The sequence below is a fragment of the Tursiops truncatus genome, chromosome 10 (assembly GCF_011762595.2).
Source record: "Tursiops truncatus isolate mTurTru1 chromosome 10, mTurTru1.mat.Y, whole genome shotgun sequence".
NCBI lineage: Eukaryota > Metazoa > Chordata > Mammalia > Artiodactyla > Delphinidae > Tursiops > Tursiops truncatus.
In genome coordinates, this window is record NC_047043.1 from 59,000,830 (window position 1) to 59,016,898 (window position 16,069).

General features: G+C 44.3%; 1 protein-coding gene across 8 annotated transcripts in view; it reads right to left on the reverse strand.

Annotated features, from left to right (window-relative positions):
- The window catches only part of ZNF621 (zinc finger protein 621), a 22,788-nt gene continuing 6,719 nt past the window's right edge, over nt 1-16,069 (reverse strand). For 6 of the 8 annotated variants that reach the window (XM_073811058.1, XM_073811057.1, XM_019946867.3 and 3 more), the window contains 3 exons: nt 5,774-5,900; nt 5,087-5,194; nt 1-3,308 (listed from right to left, as the gene is read on the reverse strand). In XM_073811058.1, coding sequence (XP_073667159.1) covers nt 2,248-3,308; nt 5,087-5,194; nt 5,774-5,900 — 1,296 coding nt within the window. In that variant the 3' untranslated portion in view covers nt 1-2,247. Of the gene's footprint in view, nt 3,309-5,086; nt 5,195-5,773; nt 5,901-14,113; nt 14,183-16,069 lie in introns of all 8 variants that reach the window. The other 2 variants (XM_073811059.1, XM_033864685.2) reach the window with 2 other exon arrangements.

Consider the following 16,069-nt stretch of genomic DNA (forward strand, 5'->3'; position numbering starts at 1 on the left):
TGTGTATCTTATTTCCAAGTTTATTGGGAAGGGGGCTGGTGGTCTGTTTGCTTGGTTTTTAGTTTTTGGTTAATTTTTTTTGTTTCCCACCACCATCTCGCTGCCCACCCCAACCTTCTGAATTGCAAGCCTTCAAACTCATTTTCTAAAGAATGCATCCAAGACTGTAAACATTGCTCAAAGTACCACCTTTCGCCACATCCCCTAGACCCTGCTATGATCTATTCTTACTGTTGTTCAGTTCTAAATCATCTGCAGCTTTCACTTTGCGCTCTCTTTAACCCAAGAGCTAGTTTGAAGTGTACTAACTTTATATAAGAAAAAAAGTTTCCTCATTCTTTCATCCAACATGCAAATAAACCACCAAAACAGCAAAAGGTAACCAATGTCAACCCCACAAACCTTCTGGCAGTGGAGACCTCAAGAACTCTTCATAAGCTACATCAGTTCTCTTTGCCCCTTTTTTTCCCTACAGAACAAATTTCACTTACTTTTCTCTTTTCTTCTAAAACTCTTACCACCTAAACTACTTTTAGAGGTTTCTCTCCTGAAGATCACTGTGAAATAGGGCAAGCCCTTTATCAAGGTACACCCCCCAGGCATATGCTGCTCAAGGTACCTCTCTCAAAGTGTGGTCCACACTAAAGGTCTGGGCATCACCATGGATATCCAAAATCAGAATCTCTGAGAGTTTGGCCAGAAAATTACTCTTTTTACACCAGCTTATTCGGACACATGGTAAAGTTTAAGAACCACTAATGTAAAGGTTTTTCTGTTAACTGCAATGGAGACACATGTAGACAGCAAAAGCAACTTTAAAAAAATGTTATGGCCCCTTCCATCAACATTTAAGGATTTACTTTATATTAGTGCTAATACAGGCAGACCTCAGAGATACTTCTGGTTCAGTTCCAGACCACCACAATAAAGCAAATATAGCAAGAAAGCAAGCCACACAAATATTTTGGTTTCCCAGTGCATATAAAAGTTGTTTACACTATAGTCTATGAAATATGTAATAGCATTGTCTAAAAAAAAGAACATACCTTAATTAAAAAATACTTTATTGCTAAAAACTCTTAACCATTATCCAACAATGCAGTTTTGCCACAAACCTTCAATTTGTAAAAAACAAGTTATCTGCGAAATGGATAAAGTGAAGCGCAATAAAACAAGGTGCGCCTGTAATGCATAACTCAAGTTCTTTTTCCAGGAATTACTTCACACAGTCCTTTGCACAGTTATAAAAGGTTCTCACCTAAGGTCAAAAGCAAGAGCAATCCAAAATTCCACTTCACTAACCTGTCACATAAGCTTAACCACTGACCCGTTACATAGCCCTTTTTATTCCTAAAATACAATTCTGCAGGCATATTCAGATTTCCCCCAAATCGGTTGCTCCTATTTCTTTAGTAATTTGCCAAAGTTCATGTTTACAATTTGGAGAAAAGTCAATGTAGAAATCAGTGCTTGCAAACAGGAAACCAGAATGCACACCAAGAAAAATTTATGCAACAGATGGAGCAAAGATGAATGCCTTGGTGTATATTTACTTAGGAAACCAAAGTTACAAGGAAACATCTAGATATCAGAGCAAAACTAAAGATTAAAAAAAAACAACTTCATGTTTAAAGACATGATTGCTATTCATCATATAAATGATTGTTATCACTGTATGCTTTCTTTTTTTTTAAACTGGTTATTTCAAATGATCTTTTGCAGAGACGTACAAGATCCTCAATGAGCTGTGTCAATAGCAACCCAACTTCAACTGCATGAATACACCACACCTTCACCCACTGAACAATCTGCATTCATTTCTAAAGGCTATGGTTGGAAGCTCATTCCAATTCTCAACTCTGACAGGTCTTAAATGCCTCCTCTGTTTCTCCCAGGCTGCTCTCTCTAATCACAGGGACCTAATACAGGGATGTCCTCTCTCTCAAACGTCCCTAATTCACCAAAGCGTCCTATTAGCACTTCGACCACCAGCAGCCCCACAATGCAGACACAGCCGTTACTGTTCAAGTCTGAAAGGGACCAAAATGAAGGTCAAGTATTTCCATTTTCTACCCAGAAATAAACAGAAAATATCATACAAGCACAGTCTTTAAATATTTCTCGATTACAATGGTGCTTATGCCGAAACAGTCGTTAACACACGTACGGTGTAAAAGCCACAAATCAAGCTTAAGTTAGGTTGGAGATCTGCTGTGTGTAACAGCCAGAGAAGTGCCAAGACAGAGCTCACGAGGGGTGAAGAGAAGGGGTCAGAATAACTGGGGAAGGCTTCACAGTGGGAGGAAGACCCTGGAAGACTCGTACTATTTGCACAGGAGAAGAAGGGACTCCAGAGGCGGGCAGCAGCATTAACACGGGCCTGGAGGCAGGAATGAGGACGGCGTGTGGCAAGGCCAGTGAAGGCATGGCCACAGCTGGAGCAGAGCAGGGGCCCTGGAAAGGCATGTTAGCTAAGGCTGAAGAGGGGCCCTGGGGACACAGCAGGGACGGCCCGAGAGCCTTGCCAGGCTTCTTCTCCACAGGGTGCAATTTCTGATGCTGAACAAAGCTGCCGTACCACTTGAAGGCTTTCCCACATGCCTGACACTCATAAGGCTTCTCTCCGGTGTGAACTCTCTGATGTTGAATGGAAGCAATCTTCTGGGTGAACGCCTTGCCACACTCCTTACACTGGTAGGGTTTCTCCCCGGTGTGAATTCTCTGGTGGGCGATAAACAGTGACCTACACCCAAAAGCTTTCCAACATTCCTTACATTTATAGAGTTTCTCCCCAGTGTGTAGCCTGTGATGCTGAAGGTAGGCTGCGCTCCGACGGAAGGCCTTGCCGCACTCCTTACACTCATAGGGCTTCTCGCCCGTGTGGATCCGCTGATGCTGGGTCAAGGCTGTGTTGGAGCTCAGACCTTTGCCACACTCCTTACATTCATAGGGTCCTGCGCCAATGTGATTTTTCTCGTGTACGATACAGTCATAGCTGGACTTGAAAGCTTTGCCACATTCCTTACATTTGAAGGGCTTCTCCCCAGTGTGGCTCATCTGATGCCGAATGAGCTTTGAGTTATATCTGAAGATCTTCCCACATTCTTTACACTCGTAGAACTTCATTCCACCTCGAAGTATTAGATTGGGATTCAGACTGAAAGTCTGCCATGGTGCCTTGCTTTTAAAATCAAAGTGCTGAGACACGTTTCTGAAAAGCCCTCCCACTGGCACGCTGTGCACCTCTGTTTCTTCAGGGGCTTCCTGCTTTACCACTGGCTCTTCTGTCTTAGTCCAGGACTCACCACCTGACCAAAGAAACCACAAGTGTTCCTCGTTACTGAACTGGAAGGGAAACAGGATCCAGTGTTCCTGATTTTCTCTCGTAGGAAGTGATTTTTAAAAAACATACCGATAAGATGGCTACAAGCATCCATAAAGGAGGATGAGAGAGAAAAAGAAAAACAATAATATATAACTGGAGAAGTGACGACACTGGAACCAGTCCAGGAAGTGCCTCTTATAAGGAAGGGCTGGGGAATGAACCAGGGCAGGTGAAATGTGCAGAATGAGAATGGGAAGGGGACTTCCCTGGCTGTCCAGTGGTTAGGACGCCATGCTTCCACTGCAGGGGGCTCAGGTTCAATCTCTGGTTGGGGAACTAAGGTCCCGCAAGCGATGCGGCACAGCCAGTTAAAAAAGGGGATGGGGGTAAGGAAAAGAGGCAGGAGGGGAAAAAAAGAAAAAAGAGTGGGAGAGGTGAGAGGAATCAGCAAGAAATGGAAACAGGTTTTAAAAGAGAGAGAGGGAGATCTCGAAGAAGGGAAAAGACACCCGTCAGATGATCGGCTGAGCAGTGCGGTAACACACACAGAGAAACAATGGATCCCAATGCCCCACCTGGAAGCCAGGAAACCACCCATATTCCAAATTCTAAATAATGGCCTGATAATTCTACTTTTTTTTTTTTTTTTTTTTTGCGGTACGCGGGCCTCTCACTGTTGTGGCCTCTCCCGTTGCAGAGCACAGGCTCCGGATGCGCAGGCTCAGTGGCCATGGCTCACGGGCCCAGCCGCTCCACAGCATGTGGGATCTTCCCGGACCGGGGCACGAACCCATGTCCCCTGCATCGGCAGGCGGACTCTCAACCACTGCGCCACCAGGGAAGCCCTGATAATTCTACTTTTAAATATTCCACATAGGTGTTCCAGTGGTTAGGACTCTGTGTTCTCACTGCTGAGAGCCAAGGTTCAATCCCTGGTCGGGGAACTAAGATCCCACAAGCCACACAGCACGGCAAAAAAAAAAAAAAAAAAAAAAAAAATCCACATAATATTCTGGGATAAAACATTAGTTCTTTCAGAAAGTCAGCCAGAACACAAGTTGATCGAAGAGCTGTAGGCTACTGTGGTATTACTGCTAAAGGAACCACTATTCACAACGTTGCAGTGTGTGTGAGAAATGAGGCCTGGAAACTTTCTTCCTAAAAGAAAGAAAATCCAAGTAAACAAAAGCTCCCAGGACTGGTAAGCAGTCTCTGGGAAATTTTAGGGTGGGTGGGTGTATTGGGTGTGGTATTGGGGGAATATTCTTGCCCTTTCCTCTATAGCCCTATAGAAAACAAATACATCGTAAACCTCACGATTATGACATCAGGAACTTTTAAATACTAAACATGATTTAAACACTAAAGAGACAAATAAAATCATAGCTATGGCACAGATAAATCAGTTTGACCCACAGAATAATATTTTCCTTAAAAGTATGGTTGAAACCCTACTTCTTTGCCATGAAAATTGACATAAAATTAAATATTTTCCCTGGTAAAGTGAGAAAAGAGATGGTTTCCGAGGTAGTGGGTCACAGCTTTCCCGTGGGAGGATAGCCATGTGGATGTGGACAGCGTGCAGCTATGCACTCCTAGGGACTGGTCCTTCCGGGCTCAGCGCGGGAGCTCAACAGAGGTCAGAGAGTGTACTGAGTACTACCTTATAAAAACTATAGGGAGCTTTGTTCTCTGCTGCAGGAGAAATATTTCTAGTAAACCAGGAAGGCAAACCAGAAAGCACTAGGTCCTCTTACTCACCTGGACAGATGCCTCTCAAAATCTCTGCTTCCCAGGGATCTGGGCCCCATGGTGCTTCCCCTCTCTCCAGCTGGGAGATCAGAACAGGTGTAGGGAATGGAAGTGCTTCTCCAGCAAGAAAGAGAGAGAGACAAGTTGAGGGGAGACATCCAGAGCTGTTCCTGAGATCTCTCGGCCCACCCCATCGTGGGCTAGTTGGGGAGGGGAGAAGTGGACTGCCCAGGGGACCAATGGGCCACCAGGGGTTCTGAGAAAGGGGTCCAAACTGTGCTCCAAGGTATGGCCAGGGAGACAGTGATTCTCCTCAGGGAGAAAGTGCAAGCTCACCCTGACTCAGAAGAAAGGAAATCCCTCCAGGAAGGATGTATGTACTGATATCCTGGGAGGCTCCTCCACACAGGAGAGGGCCCACATCCCACAACACTGGAAGGATGGAGGAACAGAGGTCTCCTGGGGGTACCCGGGAGAATCCTCACCCTCAGGGTCCAGAACCACGCTCTTCCCTGGGAAGTACTGAAGTCCAATTTCAAAGCCAAAGGGAACCTGGGATTTCCCCACTCAGCATCTCCAAAGGCTGATGAGTGCAGAACTCCCCTCTGGAGCCATCAAACCTAAGGACTACTAGAATCCCCAAGATATCTGAGAAGACGTGAAACTATCACAGAGGGCCAATGAGAGAGACCTTACCCAGGGAAGCCACATTTGCATAATTCTCCAGCATCACCTCCCTGTACAGGGCCTTCTGCACAGGCTCCAGGCTGGCCCACTGGTTCTGGGTAAAGTACACGGCCACATCCTCAAAGGTCACTGGCTCCTGAAACAACAGGTTCCTGCTGAAGCCTTGAGCGAGGGCCAGAAGGGGGCAGTCTGAGCTGCAGGGAAGAGACGGACCTGCCAGGGTCTGTGACTCTGAGCCCCGTGGAAGGTTTGCTCTATGGACAAGAGCATTCAGCACCCCAGCCAGAGGCCAGCCCTCAGCCAGTGTTCCCACCTCCAAACTCAGAACACCAATGCTCTCCCACCTACTCAGTTCTGGGGCTCCAAACTGTCATCCTAACCTCATAACTTGGCATCTGGGGCTCTCCTGCCTGGTAACTGCATCAACCCCTATGTTCATTTCTCCACGGATCTGTCCCTCTAGCACCTGCTGCCCTCATGTACTCTTAACCTGTCACCTAATTTTCTGTATACCAACCACTCTCTCTGTCTCCCCTCAGCCGAAGTACATATGCATGGCCGCATGTACTCCCTGCCCCAGCTTCTCCTGGCCTTCCCCAACAGCTTCCGCTATGCGCAGAGGAGCCACTCCTTAGGAATAGTCCCAGTGCAGCTACATGTAAAAGAGTGAAGTTAGAACATTCTTTAACACCATACACTAAAATAAACTCAAAATGGATTAAAGACCTAAATGTAAGACCAGATACTATAAAACTCTTAGAGGAAAACATAGGCAGAACACTCTCTGACATAAATCACAGCAAGATCTTTTCTGATCGTCTCCTGAAGTAATGGAAATAAAAACAAAAATAAACAAATGAGACCTAACTAAACTCAAAAGCTTTTGCACAGCAAAGGAAACCATAAACAAAACAAAAAGACAACCCACAGAATGAGAGAAAATATTTGCAAACGATGTGACCAACAAGGGATTAATGTCCAAAATTTACAAAAAGCTCATGAAACTCAATGCTAAAAAAACAAACAACCCAATCCAAAAATGGGCGAAAGACCTAAACAGACATTTCTCCAAAGAAGACATACAGATGGCCAAGAGGCACATGAAAAGATGCTCAGCACCCCTGATTATTAGAGAAACGCAAATCAATACTACAATGAGATTCACCTCATACCAATCAGAATGGCCATTAACAAAAAATCTACTAACAATAAATGCTGAAGAGGGTGTGGACAGAAAGGAACCCACTACACTGCTGGTGGGAATGTAAATTTGTAACAGCCACTATGGAGAACAGTATGGAGGTTCCTTAAAAAACTAAAAATAGAGCTACCATATGATCCAGCAATCCCACTCCTGGGCATATATCCGGAGAAAAACATGGTTCGAAAGGACACATGCACCCCAATGTTCACTGCAGCACTGTTTACAATAGCCAAGACATGGAAGCAACCTAAATGTCCATTGAGAGAAGAATGAATAAAGAAGATGTGGTACATATATACAATGGAATATTACTCAGCCATTAAAAAGAATGAAATAATGCCATTTGCAGCAACATGGATGGACCTGGAGATTATCATACTAAGTGAAGTAAGTTAGACAGAGAAAGCCAAATACCATATGATATTGCTTATATGCAGAATCTAAAAAAAAAAAGATACAAATTAACTTATTTACAAAACAGAAACAGACTCACAGACTTAGAGAATGAACTTATGGTTACCAGGGGACTGGCGGTAGGGGGAAGGGACGGATTGGGAGTTTGGGATTGACATGTACACACTGCTATATTTAAAACAGATATCCAACAAGGACCCAATGTATAGCACAGGGAACTCTGCTCAATATTCTGTAATAACCTAAATGGGAAAAGAATTTGAAAAGGAAAAGATACTTGTATAACAGAATCACTTTGCTGTACACCTGAAACTAACACAACATCATTAATCAACTATACTCCATAATAAAATAAAAATTAGGAAGCATCAGGAAGATGGTGGTGTGGGAAGATGCAGAGTTTGCCTCTCCCCACAACTAGGGCGCCTGCCAGACGCTGGTGGGGGACCCTGATGCCCAAGGAGATGGGAATAAGCCCCAAGTGAACCGGTAGGACGTGGGGGTACTGAGCAGGGAGGAGAGGTGGAGGCTAGATAGGACCAGCAGCCTTGACGGGTGGCTGAGAGGCGGGAGGGGGTCCCATGACTAGTGGGACCCTCAGGGGCTCGGATCATGGGGAGCACACCCAGCGTTTCCCCTGCACAATCTCCAGGACCAGAGGAGCAAGAGAGGGGCGGAGGGTGCCTGCACCACCCACTCGGGCCCACGGAGACTGTTAAGTTCCCAGGCTGATTCCCCAGCCCTCCAAAGCCCACTCCAGGCCGCATCGGTCCTGGGGAGGGAGACCGGGGAGAACAGGAGAGGCAGGCGGGAGGGGCCCTCTGGGACTGGAGGAGCAGGAGAGGAGCGAGGGCGTTTGCCCTGCCCACTCGGGCTCAGGATGCCTGCTGAGCTCCCAAGCGGGGTCACCCACCCTCTGAAACCAGAGGTGGGGGGTACGCCTGGGCCCCTTCTGTTCTGTTGAGCCTAAGCCCCACCCCCCACCCCCGTCAGGGCCTTTTCCAGCCCTGTGGGTCCTAAGCATAGGCCCTGCCCACTACCCAAACCTCGCCCCTGCTTAGGCCATGCCTTCCAGAGCCAAGGCCTTTTCCATCTTTTTTTTTTTCCTACACCTTGTTTTTACTATTATGGTTCTGTTTTACCTTCTGGTTGTTGTTTCATCTATATTTTTATTTTTATATTTTTTCTAACATATCTGTTAGCTTCCTAGTTTAATTTTATTTTTTACTTTGTTACTGTTCTTTTTCTTTTTTTTTTTTTTGCACCACCCTGCACAGCTTGCGGGATCTTGCTTCATGAGCTGCGAGTCAGGCTGAAGCTCCTGCGGTGGGAGCTCCGAGTCTGAACCACTGGGCTAACAGAGAACCTCAGACCCCAGGGAATAGTCATCGCAGTGAGGTCTCCCAGAGGTCCTCATCTTGGCACCAAGACCCAGCTCTACCTAACAGCCTACAAACTCCAGTGTTGGAAGCCTCAGGCCAAACAACCAGTGAGACAGGAACACAATTCCACTCACAAAATAAAAGGAAAATAAAAAAAAGGAGATGGCAGAAAAATATGTCACACATGAAGGAACAAGGTAAAAACCTACAAGACCAAATAAATGAAGAGGAAATAGGCAATCTACCTGAAAAAGAATTCAGAGTAATGATAGTAAAGATGATCCAGAATCTCAGAAATAGAATGGAGGCAAGGACTGAGAAAATACAAGAACTGTTTAACAAAGATCTAGAAGAACTAAGGAACAAACAAACAAAGATGAACAACACAATAACAGAAATTAAAAATACACTAAGAGGAATCAATAACAGAATAACTGAGGCAGAAGAATGAATAAGTGAGCTGGAAGACAAAATGGTGGAAATAAACTGCCAAGGAGCACAATAAAGAAAAAAGAATGAAAAGAATTGAAGACAATCTCAGAGACTTCTAGAACAACACTAAACACACCAACATTCGAATTATAGGGGTCCCAGAAGAAGAAGAGAAAAAGAAAGGGTCTGAGAAAGTATTTGAAGAGATTATAGTCAAAAACTTCCCTAACATGGGAAAGGAAATAGTCACCCAAGTCCAGGAAGCAGAGAGTCCCATACAGGATAAACCCTAGGAAAAATACACCAAGACACATATTAATCAAACTAACAAAAATTAAATTCAAAGAAAAAAATTAAAAGCAGCAAGGGAAAAGCAACAAATAACATACAAGGGAATCACCATAAGGTTATCAACTGATTTTTCAGCAGAAACTCTGCAGACCAGAAGAGAGTGGCACGATAAACTTAAAGTGATGAAAGAGAAAAATCTACAACCAAAATTACTCTACTCAGCAAGGAACTCATTCAGATTCGACAGAGAAATCAAAAGCTTTTCAGACAAGCAAAAGCTAGGAGAATTCAGTACCACCAAACCAACTTTACAACAAATGCTAAAGAAACTTCTCTAGGCGGGAAACACAAGAGAAGAAAAAGACCCACAGGATAGAAAGCCCAGAATTAAGCCCACGCACATATGGTCACTTAATTTATGACAAAGGAGGCAAGAACATACAATGGAGAAAAGACAGCCTCTTCAATAAGTGGTGCTGGAAAACTGGACAGCTACATGTAAAGGAATGAAATTAGGACACTCCCTAACACCATACACAACAATAAACCCCAAATGGATTAAAGACCTAAATGCAAGACCGGACACTATAAAACTCTTAGAGGAAAACATAGGAAAAACACTCTGACATAAACCACAGCAAGATCTTTTTTGACCCACCTCCTAGAGTAATGGAAAGAAAAACAAAAATAAACAAAATGGGACCTAATTAAACTTAAAAGGTTTGGCACAGGGCTTCCCTGGTGGCACAGTGGTTGAGAGTCTGCCTGCCGATGCAGGGGACATGGGTTCGTACCCCGGTCCGGGAAGATCCCACATGCCGCGGAGCGGCTGGGCCCGTGAGCCATGGCCACTGAGCCTGCGCGTCCGGAGCCTGTGCTCCGCAACGGGAGAGGCCACAACAGTGAGAGGCCCGTGTACTGCAAAAAAAAAAAAAGGTTTTGCACAGCAAAGGAACCCATAAACAAGATGAAAAGACAACCCTCCAAATGGGATAAAATATTTGCAAATGAAACAATGGACAAAGGATTAATCTCCAAAATATACAAACAGCTCATGGAGCTCAATATCAAAAAAACAAACAATTCAATTAAAAAATGGGCAGAAGACCTAAGTAGATATTTCACCAAAGAAGACATACAGATGGCCTAGAGACACATGAAAAGATGCTCAACATCACTAATTATTAGAGAAATGCAAATCAAAACTCCAATGAGGTATCACCTCACACTGGTCAGAATGGCCATTATCAAAAACTCTAGAAACAATAAATGCTGGAAAGTGGCTTCTCTTGTTGTGGAGCACAGGCTCTAGGCACATGGGCTTCAGTTGTGGCGCGTGGGCTCAGGAGTTGTGGCTTGCAGGCTCTAGAGTGCAGGCTCAGTAGTTGTGGCACATGGGCTTAGGTACTCCGTGGCATGTGGGATCTTCCCGAACCAGGGCTCGAACCCGTGTCCCCTGCACTGGCAGGCGGATTCTTAATCACTGCGCCACCAGGAAGCCCCATTGGGTGGGTACTTTTAAATCTTGTCTTTGGGACTTCCCTGGTGGTCTAGTGGTTAAGACTTCGCCTTCCAACACAGTGAGTGCGGGTTCAATCCCTGGTCAGGGAGCTAAAATCCAACAAGCCTCGTGGCCAAAAAACCAAAAACATAAAACAGAAGCAATATTGTAACAAATTCAATAAAGACTTTAAAAATGGTCCACATCAAAAAAAATCTTGTCTTTCATTTACTCTTTACAACATATATATGAAGTCAGAGTTGTTACTCCCATTTTTTAAAGGATGAAACTAAGATTCAGAAAAATTCATTACTTTGCCCAAGATCACACAGCCAGGAAGTGACACAGCTGGGACTTCAACCCAAACCTGTCAAACAGCAAACCTGGGCTCTTCCCACATAGCATGCTGCCTCGGACACGGGGCTCATGAACTTCTCCGAACACATAGCTAACCCCTGAACCTCATCATAACCTGGTGTTGCCCCATCTTTGGAGAACATCTTTTCAAACCCAACTTCCAAAATTACCATCTTTACTGTGCTCCCTCCAGGCCATGTGGGGCCCCTCCCCCAATCTACACTGAGGGATCAGCTAGCTATTTCAAAACCGCACACACCATCCTAGGAGCCAGAGCCTCTGCATCTTCCATGAGATGTAGGAGCAGTTTCTAACGGTGTCCACTGGCTACCTTCTCTGCTTCTATAGACAGCACAGTGCACACCACAGAGACTGGGCTCAGCCTGGAGGGGTTTCCTGCCTTCTGCACCTTCTCACCTTCATGACCCCACAGATGATTCCGTCTCCTAGGAGATTCTCACCACCCTATGCAGTCCAATGAAAAGGAAGACACCTACCCACAGGGGCTCAGCTAAGCCCCTTACTCTTTGAGTGTCCCAGTCTCTCCTGGCAGCCTGTGCACTGGAGTCAGCAGAGGGGACAGGGAGAAGGGAATGCTCTCACAACTGCTTCTGGGGGAAGCAGGGAAGAAACATACCCCAAGCATAAATGCTGGCAACTTCAACTGCTCCCAGCCACTCTACTGGCACTACACTCAGGTCTTTCTTAGGGGGTCCTTTTTAAACAAAAACTAAGGAACTCAGTTCAAAAGGAAACGTTGAGAGAAGAACAAATTTAGAAACTTCTCAAAGGGAGAGTTGACCCTTAAGCTGGGCAATGACAAGGCTCAAAGGGCCCCCCAAATAGCTTGAGCCCCAAATCCAAACATCAGACAGAACCATGATGTCCTGTGAGTAATCACTGCTTCAACAACAAGGCATTAAAGGGCTTCTGACGACAGCAACCACAGGCTCACAGGTAAACCAAAGTTCACCTCCGCGTGCAGCAAGTCAAACCTCACTCGCTCACATCTTCAGAGCTGTTCTCACAACTTTCTCCACCCAGTACCATCTTCCTCCCCAAATTGTTCTTCCCATCTGCTGTCAAATAACCCCAGGTATCATGAGTCAAAAAAATGCCTATTATTAAAGGAGAACTTACTTTTTCAAGACAGTTAGGTTGTTGATACATTCTTCTTCCTCCTATGGATGGTCCCTATGTACCTCAACTTATTTTAATTTTCTCCACAGTATTTTTCATCATCTGACAAATTATACTTTTATTGTCTATCTCCCCCCACCAGGTTGTAAGTCATGAGGCAAGGATTCTGTTTTGTTCATTATTGGTTTACTAGCACACAGTACATTTGCCTGGCAGATGCAAGATGATTAATATGAATTTGTTGAAAGAATTAATTTCAAAAATGGTTTGATCACCAATAAAAATTTTTATACTTATGAAGAAGGTCAGAAAACAACAGCAAATACCACCTTAACAGTGAAGTGCCAGAGCACATCCATTAAAGTTGATAATTCACCAGGCACTGAGGTTCAACTTTCTGTGAAAGACTGGAGGAGGAGCATAAATATAGGAAAGAAACATAAACATCTTTGCTTGCAGATGAAATAGCTATCTGCCTAAAAAATATCAAGACGCAGGAGAATAAACAAAAAACATTTAAAACTGACAAAATAATTCATTAAGTTAGCTAGATATAGGATAAGTGAACAAAAAAGATTACCTTTCCTAAATACCACCATAAACAATTAGAAGACAAAAAAAGAGAAAATAAGATGCCATTCATATGAAAATAGCTAAGAACCAACCTAACAAAAACCTGCAAAACCAAGACAAGATAACTAAATGTTTATCAAAATAAATAAAAGAGGAACTGAATAAATTGAAACATACAGTGTTTCTGAATGGGAAGAATCAAACTTGTAAAGAAGTCAATTACCCCAATTTTGCCTAGGAATTCAAAACAATCCACTCCCCCACCAAAAAAATCAATGAGATTTATACAGGGGTAGGGGATCATTTTGAGTAATCTGAAAAAAGTAAGTGTGAAAGACTAGCTGAGAAGGTTTTGAAGGAAATACATTTTTGAAAGAAATGATGAGGGGGAATTAAACCCTACCTTAAAAGGACGATACTTCAAGAAAACGAGACTACAAGCCATAGATAGTGAGAAAATATTTTAAAAGACATAATAAAGGACTATTATCCCAAGTATATAGAAAACTCTTAAAACTCAATAAGAAAATGAACAACCCGATTCAAAAAATGGGCAAAAGACCTGAACAGATACCTCACCAAAGAAGTTATACAGATGGCAAACAGGTATATGAAAAGATGCTATACAACAGCAGTCCCTAACCAGGGACCAGCTTCGTGGAAGACAATTTTTCCACGGACTGGACGGGGGTGTTAGGGGTGGTTCAGGCGGTAATGTGAGCGATGGGGAGCGGCCGATGAAGCTTCGCTTGATCGCCACTTACCTTCTGCTGTGCAGCCTGGTTCCTAACAGGACCAGTCCAGTACCGGTCCTTGGCCTCAGGGTTGGGGACCCCTGCTCTACAACATATGTCTTCAGGCAAATGCAAATTAAATCAATGAGATACCACTACACATCTATTAGAATGGCCAAAATCCAAGACACTGACAATACCAAATGCTGACAAGGATGTGGAGCAACATAAACGCTCATTCATTGCTGGCAGGAATACAAACTGGTGTGGCCACTCTGGAAGACGTTTAACAGCTTCTTACAAAACTAAACATACTCTTACCATATGATCCAGCAATCATGCTCCTCGGTATCTTCCCAATGAGTTGAAAACTTACGTCCACACAAAAACCTGCACAAGGATGTTTACAGCAGCTTTATTCATAATTACCAAAACTTGGAAGCAACCAGTATGTCCTTCAGTAGGTGAATGGAGAAATAAACTGTGGTACAGTCAATGGAATATTACTCAGCACTAAAACGAAATAAGCTATCAAGCCATGAAAAGTCACACAAGACCTTAAATGAATACTGCTAAATGAATAAAACCAAAATGAAAAGGTATGATACCAACTACACAACATTCTGGAAAAGGCAAAAAGATCAATAGTTGCCAGGAAGGGAGGGCAGAACACAGAGGATTTTTAGAGCCTTTGAAGAGGCTCTGTATGATACTACAATAATAGTAGGGGACATGGGTTCGAGCCCTGGCCAGGAAGATCTCGCATGCCGTGGAGCAACTAAGCCCGTGTGCCACAACCACTGAGCCTGCACTCTAGAGCCCACGAGCCACAACTATTGAAGGCCGTGTGCCACAACTACTGAAGCTTGTGCTCCTACAGCCTGTGCTCCAAAACAAGAGAAGCCACTGCAATGAGAAGGCCTCGCAATGCAACAAAGAGTAGCCCCCGCTCGCTGCAACTAGAGAAAGCCCGCGTGCAGCAATGAAGGCCCAACGCAGCCAAAGAATAAATTACATAAATAAACTAAATCTACTAAAAAAAACAGTGAACCCTAATGCAAGCTATGGACTTTATGTGACTATGATGTGTCAATGTAGGATCATCAGTTGTAACTAATGTACCACTCTGATAATGATGGAGGCTCTGCATGTGTGGAGCCAGGAAGCATATGGGGACTCTGTGCTTTTTGCTCAATTTTGCTATGAACCTAAAACTTCTCTAAAAAAATAAAGTCTACTAAAAAAGAAAGGGAAAGGGGCAGGGAGAGCAATACTTAATCTCTTACCTGGACTGCAATATCATCCTGACTCACACTCTTCTGCAACCAATGCACCACTACAGGCTGAAAACCTTTTTAATATATAAATCCATCCCTTTCAACTCCCCTGCTTAAAATCCTTTAGTGTCTTCCTACTGAACCCAGAATACAAACCAAAATCTTCACAGTGACCTCCAAGCCATGTGCCTAGCTGTCCCACCTCACAATGAACTACTTCCTCTGACCTCTCCCTGTCTCCAGAGTACACCCAGCTTTCTCTCCCAGCCCAGGGCCGATGCATTTGCTGTCCTCTCTGGAAAGTTCTTCTTTACTTCTTTCTCCAGTAGTTTCCAAGACTATTTCTACCTCATCCTTGAGGTCTCAATGTCATGTGACCACTTCCATGAGGGCTTCCCTGACCACTACCTTCAAAGGTAGCTTCCTTGGGGCTTCTCAAATTTGAGAAGGTGCGTTAAGAATCACCTGGAGAGCTTGTTACAACAGATTCCTGACCCCACTTACCCTACCCTCCTCACCAATCTGACTCCAAGTCTAGAGTGGGACTAACAATTTGCAATTCTAATGAGCACCCAGGTGATCCTGATGCTGCCCACCTATGGACCACACTTTTACGAAGCACTGTACTTTAGCAACAGGTAATTATGGTAACTTATTTGTTTTTGGTAAAAGTACCCTCCATGAGAAAAGGGAACCTGTCTGCATTATTCAGTACTATGCACCTAGCATTTAGAAAGCACATATGGAAAAAACAATGCTGGTCTCTCTGGGATACATCTACTACTTGTGGAGCAATCTATTCAATAAAGAATTTCTCTGGGGCTTCCCTGGTGGCACAGTGGTTAAGAATCCGCCTGCCAATGCAGGGGACACGGGTTCGAGCCCTGGTCTGGGAAGATCCCACATGTCGCGGAGCAGCTGAGCCCGTGCGCCACAACTACTGAGCCTGCGCTCTAGAGCCTGTGAGCCACAACTACTGAGCCCACGTGCCACAACTACT